General features: G+C 37.5%; 1 protein-coding gene across 1 annotated transcript in view; it reads right to left on the bottom strand.

Moving 5' to 3' along the window:
• Nucleotides 1-12,107: 12,107 nt before the first annotated feature.
• SLC30A5 (solute carrier family 30 member 5) overlaps nt 12,108-20,315 on the bottom strand; it is a 33,963-nt gene continuing 25,755 nt past the window's right edge. Inside the window, exons 12-16 of the mRNA XM_047867644.1 lie at nt 19,912-20,041; nt 17,459-17,660; nt 16,565-16,791; nt 13,107-13,235; nt 12,108-12,279 (exon numbers count right to left, since the gene is read on the bottom strand). Of these exons, the coding sequence (XP_047723600.1) occupies nt 12,109-12,279; nt 13,107-13,235; nt 16,565-16,791; nt 17,459-17,660; nt 19,912-20,041 (859 nt within the window). The 3' untranslated portion in view covers nt 12,108. The remainder of the gene's footprint in view (nt 12,280-13,106; nt 13,236-16,564; nt 16,792-17,458; nt 17,661-19,911; nt 20,042-20,315) is intronic.

Below are 20,315 nucleotides of genomic sequence, written 5' to 3'. Positions count from 1 at the left end.
AGTTACTGTGGAGATAATGTATGTAGGTGGGGAGGAGGAGGGAAGCAGGAGGAAGGAAAAGAACAGTCAGAGGAGCCTTTAAGAAACCATTGTAGGAGGGGCGCTTGGGTGGCTCAGTCAGATAAGCATGCGACTTCTGATCTCAGGGTCGTGAGTTCGAGCCCAGTATTGGGCTCTGGGCTGGCAGCTCAGAGCCTGGAGCCTGCTTTGGATTCTGTGTCTCCCTCTCTTTCTAACCCTCCCCCACTTGCACTCTGTCTCCCTCTCAAAAATAAAAATAAAACATTAAAAAAATCTATTAAAAAAAAAAAAAGACTATCTCTGGGTCTTGATGATTTACATACTTGGGAGTGAGAGAAAATGGAGTCAAGGGTAATTCCCAGGGGCGCCTGGCTGGCTCAGTCAGATAAGCATGCGACTCTTGATCTCAGGGTCTTGAGTTCAAGCCCCACATTGGATGTAGAGATTACTTAATGAATAAAACTTTAAATAATAATAAGTAAAGTGTAACTCCCAGGTTTTGACCTGAGTAACTGAAACAGAAAGACTAAGAGAGGAGCAGCTTTTAATGGGTGGCAGGTTGTGAGTACGAGATCAAGAATTCTGCTACATTTGGAATGCTTAAAGGTATGGGGGAGGAGAGGTCCACTAGGCAGAGCCCAGGGAGGGAGCTTAAGTGTTCTTTGGCTGTAAATGGTATTTAAATCCTAACACAGAGGAGGTCATCCAGAGAAGGAATGTAAAGAAGCCTAGATCCCAAGAGCAAGCCCTGGGGCACTCCATATTTAAAATTGAACCAAATGGGAGATGTCCGTTAAGAAAATTGGGCAATAAGATCAGAGAGGTTGGAGATCAGTGTTGTCTCAGAGGTGTCTCAGAAAACAGAAGGCGATGGTTCACTGAGGGAATAGTGGTTTAACATGACAGACTGAATATACATAGTCTGTTTCTCCCTGAAGACAGTAAAACGCGTAACTCTCAAGGATAGGTGAGGAGACAATAATGCCATCATTTTGGAAGCAGGAAAGCAAATCAAAAAGTGGTAATGGAAGTACCAGAGAGCCCAAGAAAGTTGAAATCTAAGCTAGTGGTGGGAAACCAAGAAGCAAACTGAATCTTGCTATAGGCTCCGGCAGGTTTCAGGAATGGGGAGTACCAGGAGCCTATGAAAGTGGTGGTGTAGGTGGAGCTGAAACAGAATTAGTTGATTCCCTCCTACGCATTTGAGTGCAGTGAGAGCACAGTGTCTTTCTGGTCCCAGCTGACTGGAAGTTTATGTTGGGAGAGGCTGAACTAAAGGAACTCTGGATTCGGGTGCTGCGCAAGTTGAGAGAGGATGAAGTAAAATTCTCCACACCAAATGGCAAGACCTCCAGTTCCTTTCTTCCACTCAGTCCCCTAAATGCAGGTACCTGAACTTATATCCTCCCAAATGAGATAAGGCCTTGCCTCTCTGGGGAGTGGACCTGCCCAAGAGAAAAGAAAAATCTCACAAAAATACTGATGGGTAGACTACCCAAAGAAATGGCTGGGTCACCCTGAAAGTGATGCTCATTACTTGACATGCTGGCATGCTGACACAGAGCTTCTAGTCAATTTTAGTGTTTTACTCTTAATTGTTAATATACAGGGGTGCCTGAATGGCTCAGTTGGTTAAGCATCCAACTTTGGCTCAGGTCATTATCTCATGGTTTGTGAGTTCGAGCCCTGCATCAGGCTGTCTGCTGTAAGTACACAGCCTGCTACAGATCCTCTGTCCTCCTCTCTCTCTGTCCCTCCCCCACTCACACACATGTGCAGGTGTGCTCTCCCTCAAAAATAAATAAACATTTAAAGAACAAACAAACTGGGGCACCTGGGTGGCTCAGTTCAGTTAAATGTTTGACTTCAGCTCAGGTCATGATCTCACAGCTTGTGGGTTCGAGCCCCACATTGGGCTCTGTGCTGAGAGCGTGGAGCCTGCTTTGAATGCTCTCTCTTTCCCTCTCTCTCTGCCCCTCCTCTGTGCTCTCTCTCTCTCTCTGAAAAATAAATAAGTATAAAAAAATAAAATAAGAGACAAATAAAGAAACAAAAACTATTAATAGCCAGCCATTGAGCACCAGACATTTGATGACATGCTCCAACTTGAAAGAAAGAGACCAAAACAAACAAAAAGAAACTTCAAATGAACAAGCAATTCAAGTAGAAAGCCAAAAAAGAAAAAAAAGTTACCACCCATATCATCAGAAAAATAAAAATAATGCATCCACAAGTAAGTTTATAAGACAGCACTGCAAGCTTAAAAATATGACAGCAAAGGGGCGCCTGGGTGGCGCAGTCGGTTAAGCGTCCGACTTCAGCCAGGTCACGATCTCGCGGCCCGTGAGTTCGAGCCCCGAGTCAGGCTCTGGGCTGATGGCTCAGAGCCTGGAGCCTGCTTCCGATTCTGTGTCTCCCTCTCTCTCTGCCCCTCCCCCGTTCATGCTGTCTCTCTCTGTCTTAAAAATAAACGTTGAAAAAAAAATTAAAAAAAAATATGACAGCAAAAATTAAAAATGCAATAGGTTTGAAAGAGAAAGTCACAGAAATTTCCCGGGAAAAAAAGGATAAAAAGACAAAGAGATGGACTATAGAAAAGAAAAGAAAATTAGAGGATCATTCTACAAGGTCTAATATACAACTAATAGTTCCAGAAAAATAAACCAGAGAAAATTCACGGAGGATACTGTTAAATAAACAATACAAGAAAACTTCCCAGGACCAAAGAACATAGTTTCATGAATTCACATCTGATCACTCTGCAAAATAAATGAACAAAACACTGATCCCATAACATGCTGTGCTGGCATATAACATTAAGAATAAAGGGAAGAGGGGTGCTGGGTGGCTCAGTCGGTTAAGTGTTTGACTCAACGTCAGCTCAGGTCAGGATCTCACGGTCTGTGAGTTCGAGCCCTGCGTCAGGCTCTGTGCTGACAGCTCAGAGCCTGGAGCCTGAGCAGCTCAGAGGCTGCTTCGGATTCTGTGTCTCCCTCTTTCTCTGCCCCTCTGCTGCTCGGGCTCTGTCGCTCGCTCTCTCAAGAATAAACAAACATTAAAAAAAATTTTAAGTTTATGTTTTTTTTTTTTTAAGTAATTTCTATGCCCAACATGGGGCTCAAATCCACGACCCTGAGATCAGGAGTCACACGTTCCTCCGATGAGTCAGACAGGCGCCTCCGAGGCCTAATTTCAGTCCTTGTAGTAACTTTAGTTACTGTGCTGAGTTAAGGGATGCCAAGAAGGCTGAGGCAGTTAAAAGGGAATGAAGAAAAGGAAGGGCCAAAGAGGCGTGAGGGAGAATGAGAGAAGGCCTGTGCTAGTCCTGGAAACTGAAGTCAGGCTTCTCTTCTGCAGTCCACTACCGATGTGATCTGACTTGCTCTGCACAGTAGTCAGTCTTTGTGGAGTGACTAGTCTAGTAAAGCTGCGTAGCCTGAGGCTCTGAGACTGTGGCTAAGTAACCTGGGGGCTGGTCCAGAGCAGAAGCTTTACAGCACAAGTTACGTCTTGCAATGGTGCCCAGCTGAACTCTACAATCAGCTGTTGGGTAGAGTCAGAGGTGGGGAGTAGATGAAAGGTGCCACTGATCCTGCAAAAACTCTGTGATGCTCCTGAGGAAGCTGAAGCTCAGAGTTTAAGCTGCTTTGTCATGTGGCCAGGATGAGGACAAGTCTAGTTCAAAATCATCATGAATTTCACTGATTTTTCCTATTAACAATGTATGCCTTCTTCTCCATAAAGGTTTTTCTAATCTCCCAGGACAGTTTTCTTTCTCTTCTGAACTCAGAGCGATATTTCCTTCGTCTTTTCCCCAATATCAATCTCTTCTTTCTCATATATATGCATATATATGTATATATATTGTGTATATATATGTATATATATACATACATATGCATATATATACATATATACATGTATATACATATACATACATGTATATATACATATATATTATATATACATATATACATATATACAATATATACATATATAATATATATGTATATATTATGTATATATATGTATATATGTATATATGTATATATGTATATATGTATATATACACGTATGTATATATATATACATATGTATATATGTATATATGTATATATATGTATATATAATATATATATACATATATATACAATATATATACATATATAATATGTATATATATATAACAGAGAACATCAAGCAGGAGCTGCACTGTCAGCGCAGAGCCTGACTTGGGGCTTGAACTCACGAGCACAGAAATCATAACTTGAGCCGAAATCAAGAGTCAATGCTTAATCGACTGAGTCACCCAGACACCCCTCATTCACCTATTTTTATATGCTCAGTAACTATTGCTTTACTGTAAGGACAGAGGCCCTATCAGACCTCTTTGCGTCATCCACTCTGCTTTATACATATTAGGCCATTAATGCATCTTTTATCTAAATAGGTAGGTGCCTTTAACAAAAAAGTTCCCATACATTAATTTAGAACAATTGCCTTGGGGCACCTGAGTGGCTCAGTTGGTTAAGTGACCCACTTTGGCTCAGGTCATGATGGCTCGTGAGTGCGAGCCCTGCGTGGGGTTCTGTGCTGACAGCTCAGAGTCTGGAGTCTGGGAGTTCCGATTCTGGGTCTCTGCCTCTCTCTGCTCCCTTCTCCCCCTTCTCTTCCCCACTCCCCTATCCTGCCCCCATCTGCTCACGATCAAGCTTCTCTCTCTCTCAAAAATATACATTAAAAAAAATTATATAAAAAAATAGAACTATTGTCCTCGGGCGCCCGGGTGTCTCAGTAGGTTAAGCATTCAACTCTTGATTTGGGCTCAGGTCATGATCTCAGGGTTTGAATTTGAGCCCCGGGTCAGGCTCTGTGCCGGCAGTGTGGATCTCCTTGGGATCCTCCCTCTCCCTCTCTCTGTGCCCCTTCCCTGCTTTCACTCTCTCTCTCCCAAAGTAAATAAATAATGGGGCGCCTGGGTGGCGCAGTCGGTTAAGCGTCCGACTTCAGCCAGGTCACGATCTCGCGGCCCTGAGTTCGAGTCCCGCGTCAGGCTCTGGGCTGATGGCTCAGAGCCTGGAGCCTGCTTCCGATTCTGTGTCTCCCTCTCTCTCTGCCCCTCCCCCGTTCATGCTCTGTCTCTCTCTGTCCCAAAAATAAATAAATGTTGACAAAGTAAATAAATAAATCTTAAAAGAAAATAAAAAATAAATAGAACTATTGCCTTAATTTCATAGGAATGAAAGGGATAATCTTATGTTCACTGGATCCAAACCCCATCATTTTACATCTGAGAACAAGTGACCAGCCCTTAGATCACAGCTGTGGTGATTCCTAGGCCAGCGTCTAGCCCACTGTATCAACTTGCAGCCTTTCAGATTAGGCATTCCTATCTTGCTTCTATGGAAAATCAAAGCAAACCCAAATGGGACACTCCACTTGAAAAGTATGTATCATTTAGCTAACGTTTTTTACAGGGCTAGACAATAACACCCCCATAGGATTACCTAGAGGTCTATGGTTAACTTGTACTCTGGTATTCAAGTACCCTCAGCGCCCTCCTCTTAAACCTTCTAATCACAGGCCTAAGAATTTCATATGCGAAAGCCATGATTATGCAAAACTGAAATACTAATGGGTTTACGCAGTTCACTCTGATGGAATTAAGCCCCTTGCCGTCTTATTTCCACCAGTTCTCTGGATTTGTCAAATGCCACCTCCTTCAGCTAAAAGTGACCTACCTCTCCATACTGAATTTTACCACTCCCTTATGGCATCAAATCTCTCCAAATCTTGAATTATAGTTATTTTCATCTTATCTTCTCTGCTGTAACGAGTGTGTTGAAGAAAGGGTTTGTGTCTGATTTTTTTTTTTTTTTTTTTACTTTAAATGGCAAACTTACAAATATGAGGCAATGAACATGTCACATAGTTCAAATCACCATCCTCTCTCACTGGGGCTTGGGCAAAAGCCTTCTAACTCCTCAAGGTTGCACTGTCACTCTCCCACGCTGATCCTCTTGAAACCTATCAGCTCAGTAAGTCCCTTCCTCCAAGCCCTCTACAGGCTTTCCATGTCCTGACTACACCACCTGCCTGATTTGCTTTCACACTGGTTTTCCTGCTCTTCTTCTAGCATGTTAAGCACCTCCTGCCCCAGATGCCTTGCATTTGATGCTCAGTCTAGAACACTGGGTATGGGTAGAATAGTCTAGAATTCTAGATATTGTTTGCCTCCTTACTTAAATCAGGTTCTCAGGTTTTCTTCCACGGAGATCCTCTTTGGCCATTCTTCAGCACCATGTTACTCTCTATCCTTGTGTTGTGCTCCAGTGGATTCTTAGTCCTGAAACCGGAGTGCCTGGTTTGAAAAGTTGACTTTACCACTTATTAGGTGTATGGCTTGGGGCAAGCTAAATTAACCTTTTCCTGCCTTAGTTTCCTCATCAAGAAAGTGGGGGTAATTCTGTATTTGTTGCTTGGAACATTGCCCATCTGATACACGATAAGGGGCCAATAAGTTATTGCTTTTCTCAACTATCACAAACTATTTTTCACATATTAGTCTGTCTCCTCGATTAGAAAGTCAGCTCCATTAGGGCAGGACTTTGTTTCACTTATGACTTTATCCCTATAGCCGTGTCTTGGTAAGAAGGACTCCCACAAATTCTTGTTGAGTATGAATGAATTTACTGAATGTCTACAAAGCCATAAACCATTGAATGTATTATTTTCTTATGTTTCCCGTAACTAGGCGACTATTAACATTGATAGATCTGTGTACTATACTTTGTTTGCAGGGGGAAATCTCCTTGGTCTTTAAATTCAAGTGGAAGATGGCAATAAAGTGGAACAAAATGTACCTGAAAAAATCTTCTCCACCAGCCTGCATTATTGAACTAGATCAGTTAAAGCAAACTTGGTATATAACACCAGAGTATGAGGAGAAAAAAAATACAGATGATTATGTAAACTGTTTATACAGTGCCTAGCATATAGTAGCTTCTAAATGAATACTCACTAGCAAATTATAGGTACACTTACACAAGTGCAATAATAAGTAAGTTATAATTAAAGGATTTTGCCAATTATATACCCTATGTTAGATCTAGATATAGAACATTTCTATTACTTCAAAAAGATGCCCCTTGCTCCTTTTTCAATAAATTCTGTCTCCCCAAGCCAACCATGTGGTAGGCAGAATAAGCCACTCCCCTTTAAGATGTCCTTGCTGGGGCACCTGAGTGGCTCAGTTGGTTAAGTGTCTGTCTGACTCTTGGTTTCAGCTCAGGTCAGGATCTCATGGTTGTGAGATCCAGCCTGGCGTTGGGCTCTGTGCTGGGCATGGAGCCTGCTTAAGATTCTCTCTCTCTCCCTGTTCCTCTGCCCCTCCTTTGCTCATGCTCCCTTGCTCTCTCTCAAAAAATAAATAAAAAATTAAAGAAACTTCCTTGCCCTAATGCCTACAACCTGAGAATATGAACATACCTTTGAATATGTTTCATGGATGGGCCTGGTGTAACCACATGAGTCCTTAGAAGTAGAAGAGAAAGGCAGAAAAATAGGTCAGAGAAAGATACAACAGTAGGAGAGGAAACGAGAGATTTGAGGTGAGGAGCATATGACCCATGGTACTGGGTTTGGAGGTGGAGGAAGCCAGGTGGCCTCTAGAAGCTGCGATACCAACCAAGAAACAGGGACCTCAGTCCTACAACTACAAGCACTGAATTCAGTCAACAATCTGAATGAGCAAGGAAATAGATTCTCCCAGATGCTCTTGGATTTCATATACAGGTAATCATAAAGTAAGAACTCTTGAATCTGGCTTCTTTCACTTGACATAATGTTTTTGATATTTACCTACATTTTTAGAACAGTAATTTTTTTTTAACTGCTCAGTACTGTTCTATGAATATGCCTCAGTTTATTTATCCATCTTGTTGACGGCTATTTGGGTTGTTTCTGGTATTTGGATATCATGACTGGTACATTCTTATACAAGTCTTTTTGTGGACACACCTTTCCATTTCTCGGGTAAATTGGGTAAATACCCAGGAACAGAATTGCTGGGTCACAGGGGAGATATATGTTTAACTTTAAAAGAAATTGGCAAACAGTTCTCCAAAGCGGCTGCATGTTTCATGTTCCCTCCCACTTGCCTGGAGTGAGCTCACTGAACTGAGCACTTAAAATCTATGTATTTCATTGTGTACCTAAGTGTACCTCAACAAATATATCAGAAAAGAAAAACATGTAACAGAACACTGTATTTGGATATGCAGACAATGTAATATTATCCATCTCAGAAACGGTATTGTGGATACAAGGAACAAGTCATAGAATAAACAGAAACGGTATTGTGGATACAAGGAACAAGTCATAGAATAAATTTGATTAAAAAAATACAACTTTACCATTTTAATTTTATTATACATTATTTACTAGAAAATTTTCCTTCTGAAAGGTCACTCTGAAAAATGAACACTAGTGGTTTTATAATCGAATTCAGTTTAGCATCTGTATATAATCTCTGCATATTTAACTTGCACATGAATTAGGGCTATAAGAAATGTTTGCCCCCAAATTCTTAAATTTTTAAGAATTTTATTGTCTTAAAATTCTTTTTTTTAACTGTTAGAATTCTTATTAGGTGAGATTTATTTATTTATTTGTTTGTTTACTTATAATATCTATGCCCAACATGGGGCTCAAATTCACCACCCTGAGATCAAGAGTCACATGCCCTACAAACTGAGCCAGCCAGGCACCCCTGGTCTTAAAATATTTTAAGACCTCTAACATTGCTGATGGAAGGGTAAGCTGTTATAATCTCTATGGAGTACAATTTAGTAATATTTTTCACATTTATACAAGCTCTAAACCCTTTGACCTTGAACTCCTGCATGTTGGAATACATTCTACATATTTACTTGCTCATATGCACAATATTCATGCAAAGCTACTCATATCAGCAGTCTGTAATAGCAAAACATTTGAACCAATCTAAAAAAATGCAGGGTTGCTAAATCACAGGGTTGCTACACAGCTGAGGAAAAAAGTGGGGATGCTACTTAATGTTTCAAGTATGGAATAATTTCTAAGGGAAAAATAATACATACATATATTTGCACATTCATAAGGTATTTGGAAGGATATACTAGAAACTGAAAAGTGGTAGTTTCTTTTTTTTTTTTTTTTTTTAATATTTATTTATTTTTGAGAGAGCAAGAGAGCAAGCCAGCCGGGGAGGGGAAGAGAAGGAGGGAGACAGAATCCTAAGCAGGCTCTGCATCTCTGGGATGTCAGCACAGATCCCAGCGCAGGGCTTGAACTCATGAACTGTGAGATCACGACCTGAGCCAAAACCAAGAGTCAGACACTTAACCAACTGTGTCACCCAGGTGCCCCAAGTGTGGTAATTTCTAGAGAGGAGGGAGAGCTGTGTATCTGAGTGACAGGTGTGAAGCTTTTTGCCATTCACTCTTTAATTCTGAACAATGTGACCATTAACTAGTAAAAACAAATGTCTCTGCATTAAAATTTTAGGGGAGAATGATAATCTAAATTTAAAGTAAAACGAATCCTATGTTACAGATATTTAATTATATATAGAGCTTCATTATTCTATTATGATTAGAAAAATGTAAAGTTTGTTAATTTTTTAAATTATTTTTTTTAATGTTTTATTTTTAGGAAACAGAGAGTGAGCAGGGAGATAAGGAGACAGAGAATCTCAAGTGGGCTCTGTGCTTAAAGCAGAGAGCCTGATGCAGGGCTTGAACTCTCATATGACGAGATCATGACCCGAGCTGAAGTCGGATGCCACCCAGGCGCCCCAAAAGTTTTATCAATTATTATGTAAAAGGAACAATAAATCTATACTATAACAGATGTAAAGTTAATTCTAAGTGGAAATCATGAGCTCCCAAGTTGGTAATAAGGGAAAAACAATGCTTGGAATAAAGGGAAGGGGAAAAAAATTAGTAGGTGTGGTAAACAACCATAACCATTCTTCTTGGCAAATGAACTGTTACAGGCTACTGTTTGGAGTATTATTTTGAACTTATTTGTACATTTAACATGTAGTTAATCTCTTGGGATGGTGATTTTAATAGAAAAAAACAAATTGAAAGCTACCTTTAAAGGCAGATTTAAAATAGTAAGAAAACCTCAACTTTATTTAGCCCTTTTCAACTTTCAATTCATTAAGAAAATTTTTTCCTTACATTATTTGTTCATACATTATTCCTTTTGCTCCTCATAACCCTATGATTTTGAAATTTTATTCTGACTTTACGTATAAGGAAAAGAAAGATACTGAGAGAAGCTAATTTACCTCAAATCACATGGTTTTGTATGAGCTAGACCTAGTACCCTGGTGTTCTTAACACTGGTGCTACTTTCCATCTGCAATCCCTTAACCTTCAGCCCCTGCCCTCTCTCTCACCTTATCTCTCATCACAGTAATTTAACTTTCCTGCTGTTTATATGCCTCCAAAGGGAAATGACAATTTTGATAATGGTGCAATATTTATTGTACCTATCTATTTAAATTTTTTTTTAACAAACCAAAATTGCATTAAAACATCAATATGCAATTATTTTCCCACCACTCAAAAATTTTAATATGTATTGAAGATTCTGGACCAGAAAATGTGTAAAGATAAGACAAAGAATATCAAAATAACTTATAACAAATTTCTAAAACCTCTCACATATTAAAATTGGTAAGATAAAAATATGATTTACAATACATGTTTGCCATTATGGTATAGATAAGAAAATAGTAACCATACTAAAATTATTTCATCCTACTTATCAAAATTCCTATTATAAGAATGAAAATATTCACCTGTTTATAAATAGGTATTCAAAAATGTCTTTTGAACAACATTCTTTGGTGTTCATAAAATGGCATATATTATAATATATTTATCATACAGTCTTTTCAGACTATAAATTCATTTTAAACTGGAAATGAAAAAATATAAATTAGATATTGCTATAGAAAATAGTTACAGGGTAAGTATTTTGATGTCATGGTGCCCAAATACTTATGGACAAGATTTACCTACTAAACTTTAAAATAACTACCTTTCCTTTGATATTTCTTATAGATCTACATGTTCCAGAACTTAAAAAAAAAATTACGTTAGTCTAAAGGCAGAAAATTCAAACATGAATTGACAATTATCTATGATTCTCTCAACGGGCTATTCCACAAAATATGGAGCTAATTGAATAGATGAAAACCCTAGCACTGCGTGGATACCAGCTTGATAAGCAACTTGGAATGGCAGATGCATTACAAGAAATGGAACATTCTACTACAGAGGAAGAAGACAAGTGATCGAATAATATGCACACAACTTGGTAAAATTCTTTACCCTAATAAAGTAATTATTCATTTGCAAATATTACCAAAAGTAAAAAAAATTTATTTTACAGAGTGGTTGGTTTTCAATACATCAATAATGTTTTAATTCCCTATTCTCATTTCAGCTTGTCTCATTTCAGTGGTTGGTTTCTCCTAAATAATTTAGTTTACATTTAAAGTGGCAATACAGCTTTTACGTAATGGATTTAAGTTATAATTAGAAACCAGTTTTATATACAGAAAATCCATAAATATAGAACTTTTATTCCTATTTTATCCTAGGGCTATGCAAAAAATTGACTAAAAATTTTTCATTTGGGTCTTTGTAATAAACATGTAAATACATTATTTACAATGGAGATATTTTATGACAGAAAGTAAACACACAGAAGTAATTTTGGTCTTCACCAGAATCCATCATTATATGTTCATTTTCGAAGATGATGTGACACATGTTCAAATTTTAAGATTCTCATTATACACGTAATTCAAGTAATTATTTTACTTGTACAATTAATGCTTCATTCTGTATTTAAATTTCCTTTATGAAAGATTCCTTGATCCAATAGTAGGGAACTTTAGAATTTGTCTCAAATACAGCAAAATGTTTCTGTACAATTATGTGCAATTTTCTTCCTTCTGGCAATATTATAAATACCGAGCAATTTCATCTTCATTGTCCATACCCCAGAGGTAATCCTTGAGTTATCTCACATGATGTAAGTACCATCTTTGTAGTATTTCATGGACTCCATTTGTTTGGTCATAGCTAGAACATCATGAAATCCAGTACTTAGGCCAGACATATGTTGAAAGTATGCCTCTTTTTCCACTTGAATTGTTAAATTGTTTACTCCAGCATCTTTAAGTATTCCTGTAACCTGTTATAAAAACCCATACATTTTAAAGCATTTAGATTAGTGCATTTAGTACATATGTCTCAAATAACTGATAGGACATTTTTTTCATAGCCACAGATAGTCAAAGATAATCCCCGGGGCGCTTGGGTGGCTCAGTCAGTTGAGTATCTGATTTCGGCTCAGGTCATGATCTCACAGCTCATGAGTTTGAGCCCTACATCAGGCTCTGTGATGACAGCTCAGAGTCTGGAGCCTGCTTCATATTCTGTCTCTGTCTCTCTCTCTGCCCTTCCCCTGCCCACGCTCTCTCTCAAATATAAATAAACATAAAAAAAAAAGATAATCCTCAAAGTAATGTTTATTATTTACTTGGTAAAATGTTAAATATAATCTTTTAGAAGACCTGTAAATTACTGACCTGACATTCCAATTTGAAAAGAAAAACAGCTTTTGTTTCCAATTTGGTATGTTTAGAAAAGGGATATTAAAACTATTTTGATTCTTACCTCCAACCATAGCATATACCTTGCCAACTTTATTGTGATTATTATTAATCTAGAGCTATATTTATAATAATTAATTTCTAGATAACCTATTGGGAACCAAGGTGGATCACAAGTGATATTTTAACATTACCTTAAGCTTGTGCTCTAAATACTAAAACTTAATTTTTACCATTTTTGGGCAGAAAACAAATCTAGATGTAAAAAATAAGTTATATTATCTTTAGACAGCCAAAGACTGATGTTTTTGAACAAATGATTACTGAACTGTGTAATTTATGATGTGTGCAAATTTATGCATGAATTAACTCAACTGAAATTACTTTAAAAAGAAAAGCTGATCACCTGCTGTACTATTCTTTGCTCCAGCACATCGGATGCCACCTGTATATGAACTGTTCCTGCCACAACACTGGCTGAATGACGCCAAAAATGAGGGTCTCGGTATGATATTAATCCTTCAATTTTCTGTATCTGTAAGATAAAAAAAGAGATGATATAAATGAACATAAAGCCTAATTTATTTAACACAAAGCAATCTTTTTGGTCCAGGAACCAGATGATTAAGTGTCTGACTCTCGATTTTGGCTCACGTCATGATCTCAAGGTTCGTGGGATCGATCCCCACATCAGGCTCTGTGCTGACAAGTGTGGAGCCTGCTTGGGATCCTCTCTCTCCCTCTCTTAAGAAGAAAAAAAAAGATAATAAGGAGAGCAAGGAAGTGAGAAAGGAAAGGGACAACTCGCTTGAAGTAAAATATTTCCAAAAGAGTGATGCCAAGGAAGACAGCTCTGAATCGGAAGTGAATAGTTGTACACCCATTTTCCCTTCTTGAAGAGGTACTTTACCGATGCTAAACTTTGGGATACATTCAATGGACTAAATGGTTTCCTCATGTTGATACATACATTCACATATTATTTAGTATAGAAACATGTTCAAAAGATATCCTTTATGCTTAGTAATGGAGAACTGGTTAAAAACAGACAACACATATAATGTAATAGGACACTGTCATCAAAAATGTATTAAAGGTATTTATCAATGTGACATAATTAAATGGGGAAAAATTTACAAAGTAGCACAAAATAGTTTTTTGCCATGTTCAAAATACCTAAAATATAGAAAAACAATTTTTAAAAGTGCTTCTTTCCAGGGGCACCTGGCTGGCTCAGTTGGCAGAGCATGAAACTCTTTTCTTTTTTCTTTTTAAATGTTTTTTTATTTTATTTTTAGAGAGAGTGAGAGACAGAGCGTGAACAGGGGAGGGACAGAGAGAGAAGGAGACACACAATCTCCTTCACAGGCTCCAGGCTCCAACTTGTCAGCACAGAGCCTGAAGTGGGGCTCGAACTCACAAACTGTGAGATCATGATCTGAGCCGAAGTCGGACACTTAACCACCTGAGCCACCCAGGTGCCCCTTTTTTTTTTTAAATATATTTTTTTAATTTACTTATTTTGAGAGAGACAGAGACAGCACAAATGGGGAGGGGCAGAGAGAGAGAGAGAGAACCCAAGCAGGCTCTGTGCTGTCAGCTTAGAATCTGATGTGGGGCTCGAACTCCTGAAACGTGAGATCATGACCTGAGCTGAAACCAAGAGTTGGACGTTTAACCAACTGAGCCACCCAGGCACCCCTAGAGCATGCAACTCTTGATCATGAGTTTGAACTCCACATTGGTGGCAGAGATTACTAAAATAAAATAAAAATAAAAATAAAAATAAAATAAAATAAAATAAAATAAAATAAAATATAAAGAGGTTTCTTTCTAGGTGGTAGATGTGATTTTGTGTGTGTGTGCCTTTCTGTATTTTGAAGTTTTCCTTTTCCCATAATGGACATACATTATTTTTGAAATAAAACTTTTTTTCACTTTTAGAATAATGTAGTATTCACTAATAACAAGAAGGTGAGGGAACTACTAATTTTATTTATGAAAACAGTGGGTTAAGATGCTATTCCTTTAATATTCAAGATGCCAACTTTTCATCAGCAGATCCTGATTTAATGTGATATGGCAAGGGTGCCTGGTTGGCTCAGTTGGTAGAGCATGTGACTCTTATCTTGAGAGAGTTTGAGCCCCACAATGGGTGAGGCTTTCTTTAAAAGAAAATATGACATGGCAAACCACAAGCTGAAAAAAATTTCTATTGTATTTGTTTTTTCTGTGAATTGCTGATTTATATTCTAGTCCATTTTCTTACAAGACTTTCTTTTTTAAACAAATTTATTTTATAAAAATATTTTTTTTATTTTTAACAGAGAGAGAGAGAATGAGAATGAGAGGGGTAAGGGCAGAGAGAGGGAGACACAGAATCTGAAGCAGGCTCTAGGCTCTGAGCTGTCAGCACAGAACCTGATATGGAGCTCAAGCTCACGAACTGTGAGATCATGACCTGAGCTGAAGCTGGAGCTCAACCCACTGAGCCACCCAGGCACCTCAAGACTCTCTTGATTTTTTTTTTTTTTAAATTTTTAATTTTTTAGTGTTTGTTTCTTTTTTGAGAGAGACAGAATGTGAGTAGGGGAGGGGCAGAGAGAGAGGGAGTCATAGAATCTGAAGCAGGCTCCAGGCTCCAAGCTGAATGTAGGACTTGAACCCATAAGCTGTGAGATCATGACCTGAGCTGAAGTCAGCTGCCCAACCAACTGAGCCACCCAGGCGCCCCAAGACTCTCTTAATTTAAAAAATTATGCACAGTAAGTCTCTGGTTGCTTATATGTGCTGCAAATATTTTTCTCTTGTCTGCCTTCTGTATTTCTTATTTGTTAATGGAGTCTTTTGCCAATCAACAATTTTTAACTGCTCCAATCTATAGATTTTTTTTTGTCCTTTTTTGGCTTCTGGTTTCAATTCGAACTTATTAAAAAGGCTTTCTCTACCTCTGTAGCCCTGAAAGTATTCTTCTACTTTATTTTAGTACCTTCATCATTTTTTATCTTTTACATATCCAGTACATTGGAAATACATTTTGATTTTTGGTGGTAAAGAGATACAGCTTTTTATATTCCACTAAGTAGAAATATTAATTAGGTCCACCCTTTCTCCCGACTGATCTAAAATGCGAAGCTTTGCTACATACTGAATTCCATAAATTCCTGGGTCTGTTTCTGGACCACCAATTTAAAAAAAATTGATTTATGTGTTTACTGTTGTGCAAAAACAAAACTATTATTTGTGTTGGATAATTCCGTAACTTTATAATCACCAAACAGCATCCTATTAGTTAATTCTGTAATTTATGGGTTTTTTGTGTTATTCTCAAGCATTAACTCTTCCAAATAAGCTTCCAAGTAATACTGGATAACAAAATAAAACAAACAAAAGGAAAAAAGCCCAAAAATCCCAAGGAAAGGCAAATGCACTGAGATTTAAATAAAAGAAATGCAACATCTTTACAATACTGTTTCCCATCCAAGAAAAATGTCTCCATTTATTCAGTACTTATTTTTATGTCCTTTTAATAAGACTGTATTTTCTTCATTCATATTTTTCACATTCCTAGTTGGGTCAACTTACTCAATTTCAAATGCTATTTTAAAAGGAAAAAATAGGGGCACCAGGGTGGCTCAGTCAGTGTTCATTTTCAGCTCAGGTCATGATCTCACCATTTGTGAGTTTGAGCCCCGCACTGGGCTCTCTGCTGTCAGGGCAGACCCCACTTCGAATCCTCTCTCTCCCTCTCTCTGCCCCTCCACCCGTTTGCATGCGTGCACATGCTCTCTCTCAAAAATAAAAAACAACATTAAAAAATAACAATAAAAGGAAAAAATATAGTAAAGAAATTACACACAGTACCTTTTCTAAAGCAACATGTAGTTCTTTTTCACATTCTGGTGGCAATCTCAAAAGTAGAACCTGACAGGCATCTTTAATCAGTGGAACAACACTGAGAAATATTAATACGGCAATAAAAAGAGAACAGAGGGGATCAGCAATGAACCATCCAAACTGCTCTATAAGAACTGTGGATACGATCACACCAATACTGCCAAGCGTGTCTGCCAAAACATGTAGAAATACACCTGCAAGTAAAACACGTGAAAACATTAAAAATTAAAGCACATCTAATTTAGTTCTTTTATCCATTTTATAAACAATACTGGGTATCTACTATGCACCAGAAATTCTGCTAGGGGATGGTACTTAAAAAAAAAAACACAACAAAAAACAAGGTCACTGCTCTCAAACAATTCACAGACCAGTGGTAAAGGGAAAAATATACGCAACGGTAACAGAGAGCGTTAAGTTTTATGATGGTGTGGTTTTCCTAGAAATCACACATGAGCCAAGTTTTGACATTACGCAAATTACTTCTATTAAACCATCAGAATATATAATTTAACACAGTAAGTGATAAAAATTCCCCCATGTATATTTATAATACAATAAAAATTTCCTGGTTCTTTTGTAGTGAAAGTTCATAATGACACACTCAGTGTTCCCGTTCCAAATAATATTTATGCAAATGTCACAGGAAAAGGACTCTATAATAATCTGTTTAAAAATTGACATTTATGAACCAATGTGAGCATTTTCTACAACAGATGACTTTATTTATTTATTTATTTTTTAACCACAGATTGTTTTACAAAAATAAAGCTGTACCAGAAGCCTAATACTTAATACAAGTAAGACAGTGTGAATTCAGAACACAACTGAAAGGTAGGACAATATTTGGCAAGGACTCACCCCTCATGTTAGCATTCATGCCTCTGCCTGCAGATCCGTGGCTGTGACCATGTCCGTGGTCACTGTGTCCATGCATATGGTGGGAATGGCTGTGATCAGACGCATGACAGCTTCCCTGAGAAGCTCCATGGTTATGGTTATGGGCATGGCTAAAGGCACAGATACCAATAAGGTTTACTATCAGCCCTCCAACTGAGACTGGCTAGTAAAAGGAGAAAAGAAAACCTTCAATTTGTAGTTAAAAAAATAAATTTGTTACTTAAAAGTTACTACAGATCTAAATGTTTTTCTGTTTATGGTTTTAAAAGTATGGTAAAACCTCACAAAGTTCAATAAGGAAATTCAGAAATTTTATTTACTTATTAATGTAGTTTTGTTTGGAAATCCAAAATTTTTAAAAATCGGATTTTTGAGTATTTTAGAGGAAACATTTTTAACTTCCAAAAACCAGTTTTGGCAAGTAGAAGGATTTGGACTTGCTTTAAGCAAGTGATTAAGAATAATATGCACCTGGTTCATGGTTCATGAATAAATAAATTATGCTAAAGTTTTGTTTTGTTTATTTAAATAGAGTTTGAGGGGCGCCTGGGTGGCGCAGTCGGTTAAGCATCCGACTTCAGCCAGGTCACAATCTCGCAGTCCGTGAGTTCAAGCCCCGCGTCAGGCTCTGGGCTGATGGCTCGGAGCCTGGAGCCTGTTTCCGATTCTGTGTCTCCCTCTCTCTCTGCCCCTCCCCCATTCATGCTCTGTCTCTCTCTGTCCCAAAAATAAATAAACGTTGAAAAACAAAAATTAAAAAAAAAAAAAGAATATATAAAAATAACGGGTACAGATAATTCTAATCAATTTCCAAAGGATGTAAGAGAAGAGATTTACTTTAGTAATCATATATGGAAACTATGTATTTCTTATTGTGGCTCATTTGTTTGTCAGACTTTAAAATTTTAGTTAGCTTTATGAGCTTGAAGATGGTTACTGAACTTTGAATTAAATCAAATACTGCATAAAGAGATCCCCATCATCTCAACTACTTGTCCTCTAATGATAAATACTTCATTTGTATAGATTTCACCAGAAAAAAAAACAACATAGAAAGTATAATCCCCCTTATAATTCTAACCCTGAGTTAGTCACTAAGAGAATAGTGTACACTCTATGCATGTACTAAAATACATACATCAATCCCCTTTTAAACCAATAATAGCATCATGTTATAATACTGCTTTGGAAAATTTTTTTAACTTAGTACAGCTTACAAATATTTTTCATGCCTGTATATACAGATGTGCCTCATTCTTCTTACTGGGCACCTAGTTTTCTATAAACAATATCTTTATTTAATTAGTCTTTTTATTGATTTTTTTCGCCATAATGAACAATGGCACAAAGAATCATGCACCTTTACACACCTGTGCAAGTATTTCTGTAATAAATATTAAAGGTTAAAGGATGTGAGCATTTAAAATTCAAAATATATTTCCAAACTGTAATCCAAAGCATTTTACTAACATATACTTCCACCAACCAGATTCATAACTACAAGCCAGGTGCTAGAATTTAACACTTAATAATAAACCATTCAGGTCCCCAAGATACTTCACTTACATGTGGAAGAATGACAAAGGAGTTAACTCAATGTTGCTTAAAAAAAAAAAAAAAAAAAAAAAAAGCAAGATACAATGCGAATAGTGAGAAAGGGAAATCTAAGAAGCTGAGGAAGGAAGACAGGAGTTAAGGGAAAATCTCTCACTTGAGACACACAAGCAAAGTCTTGAGGAAGGTGGAAAGGCAGATATGAGGGAAGGGCATGCCAGCTTCAAGAAACAGCACATATAAAGGTATGGCAATACAGGGAGAACATTAAAAATTTCTAACAGTAAATAATCTGTAAGATAAAGCCTTTAAAATGATAGTATTTTTCTGATTCGCTAACATTTTGCAAATTTCCTCAGGTATTTAAAAGCACATCTTGGGGCACCTGGGTGACTCCCAAGTGTGGAACTTTTGATTTTGGCTCAGGTCATATGTCGCGGTTTGTGAGATCAAGCCACACGTCGGGCTCTGCTCTGACAGCCAGAGCCTGTTGCAATTTTCTCTCTTCCTCTCTCTCTGCCCCTCCCCCATCCATGCTTGCTCCCTTTCAAAATAAATAAACATTAAAAAAAAAAATAAAAGCACATCTTCATACAAAAACACTGGATAAGTCAGAAAGATATCTGTTATGTATTAGAATGTCATCTAATATTCTGACTGCTAAAATATGAGAGAAAAGGATTAATTTCTAAGAGTCAGCAGTGTAAATGTAAATACAGGGTCAAGAGCTTATGTTAATTTAAATTATAAAAATAAAGTAAAACCTTCCTACATCAATAATTACAGGTAGTTAAACTTTAGCATGGAGAAAGCTAAAGGGGTTATGAGTAGAAAATCAAACAGGAAAAAAAGAGACTTACTGTTAACATGTGTGTGTCTAATTCCGGAGGATCAATTAATCTAGCCACTGACTCCATAAACACAAAAAAAGCTATTACCATTAGAAAAAGTCCATTAATAAATCCAGAGAGAATTTCTATTCGGCCATACCTAGAAATGTAAAAAATATTTTTAGAAAGGAAAATGACAAATATTTTTATTTTATTTTTATTTATTTATTTACATTTTTAATGTTTATTTATTTTTGAGAGAGACAGAGTGTGAGCAGGGGAGGGGCTGAGAGAGAGGGAGACACAGAATCCAAAGCAGGCTCCAGGTTCTGAGCCATCAGCACAGGGCCTGATGTGGGGCTCGAACTCACAAATGGTGAGATCATGACCTCAGCCAAAGTAGGCCCCTCAACCCACCCAGACGCGCCTACAAA

The sequence above is a fragment of the Prionailurus viverrinus genome, chromosome A1, assembly GCF_022837055.1.
Source record: "Prionailurus viverrinus isolate Anna chromosome A1, UM_Priviv_1.0, whole genome shotgun sequence".
NCBI lineage: Eukaryota > Metazoa > Chordata > Mammalia > Carnivora > Felidae > Prionailurus > Prionailurus viverrinus.
This window is presented reverse-complemented; position numbering and strand designations above follow the sequence as displayed.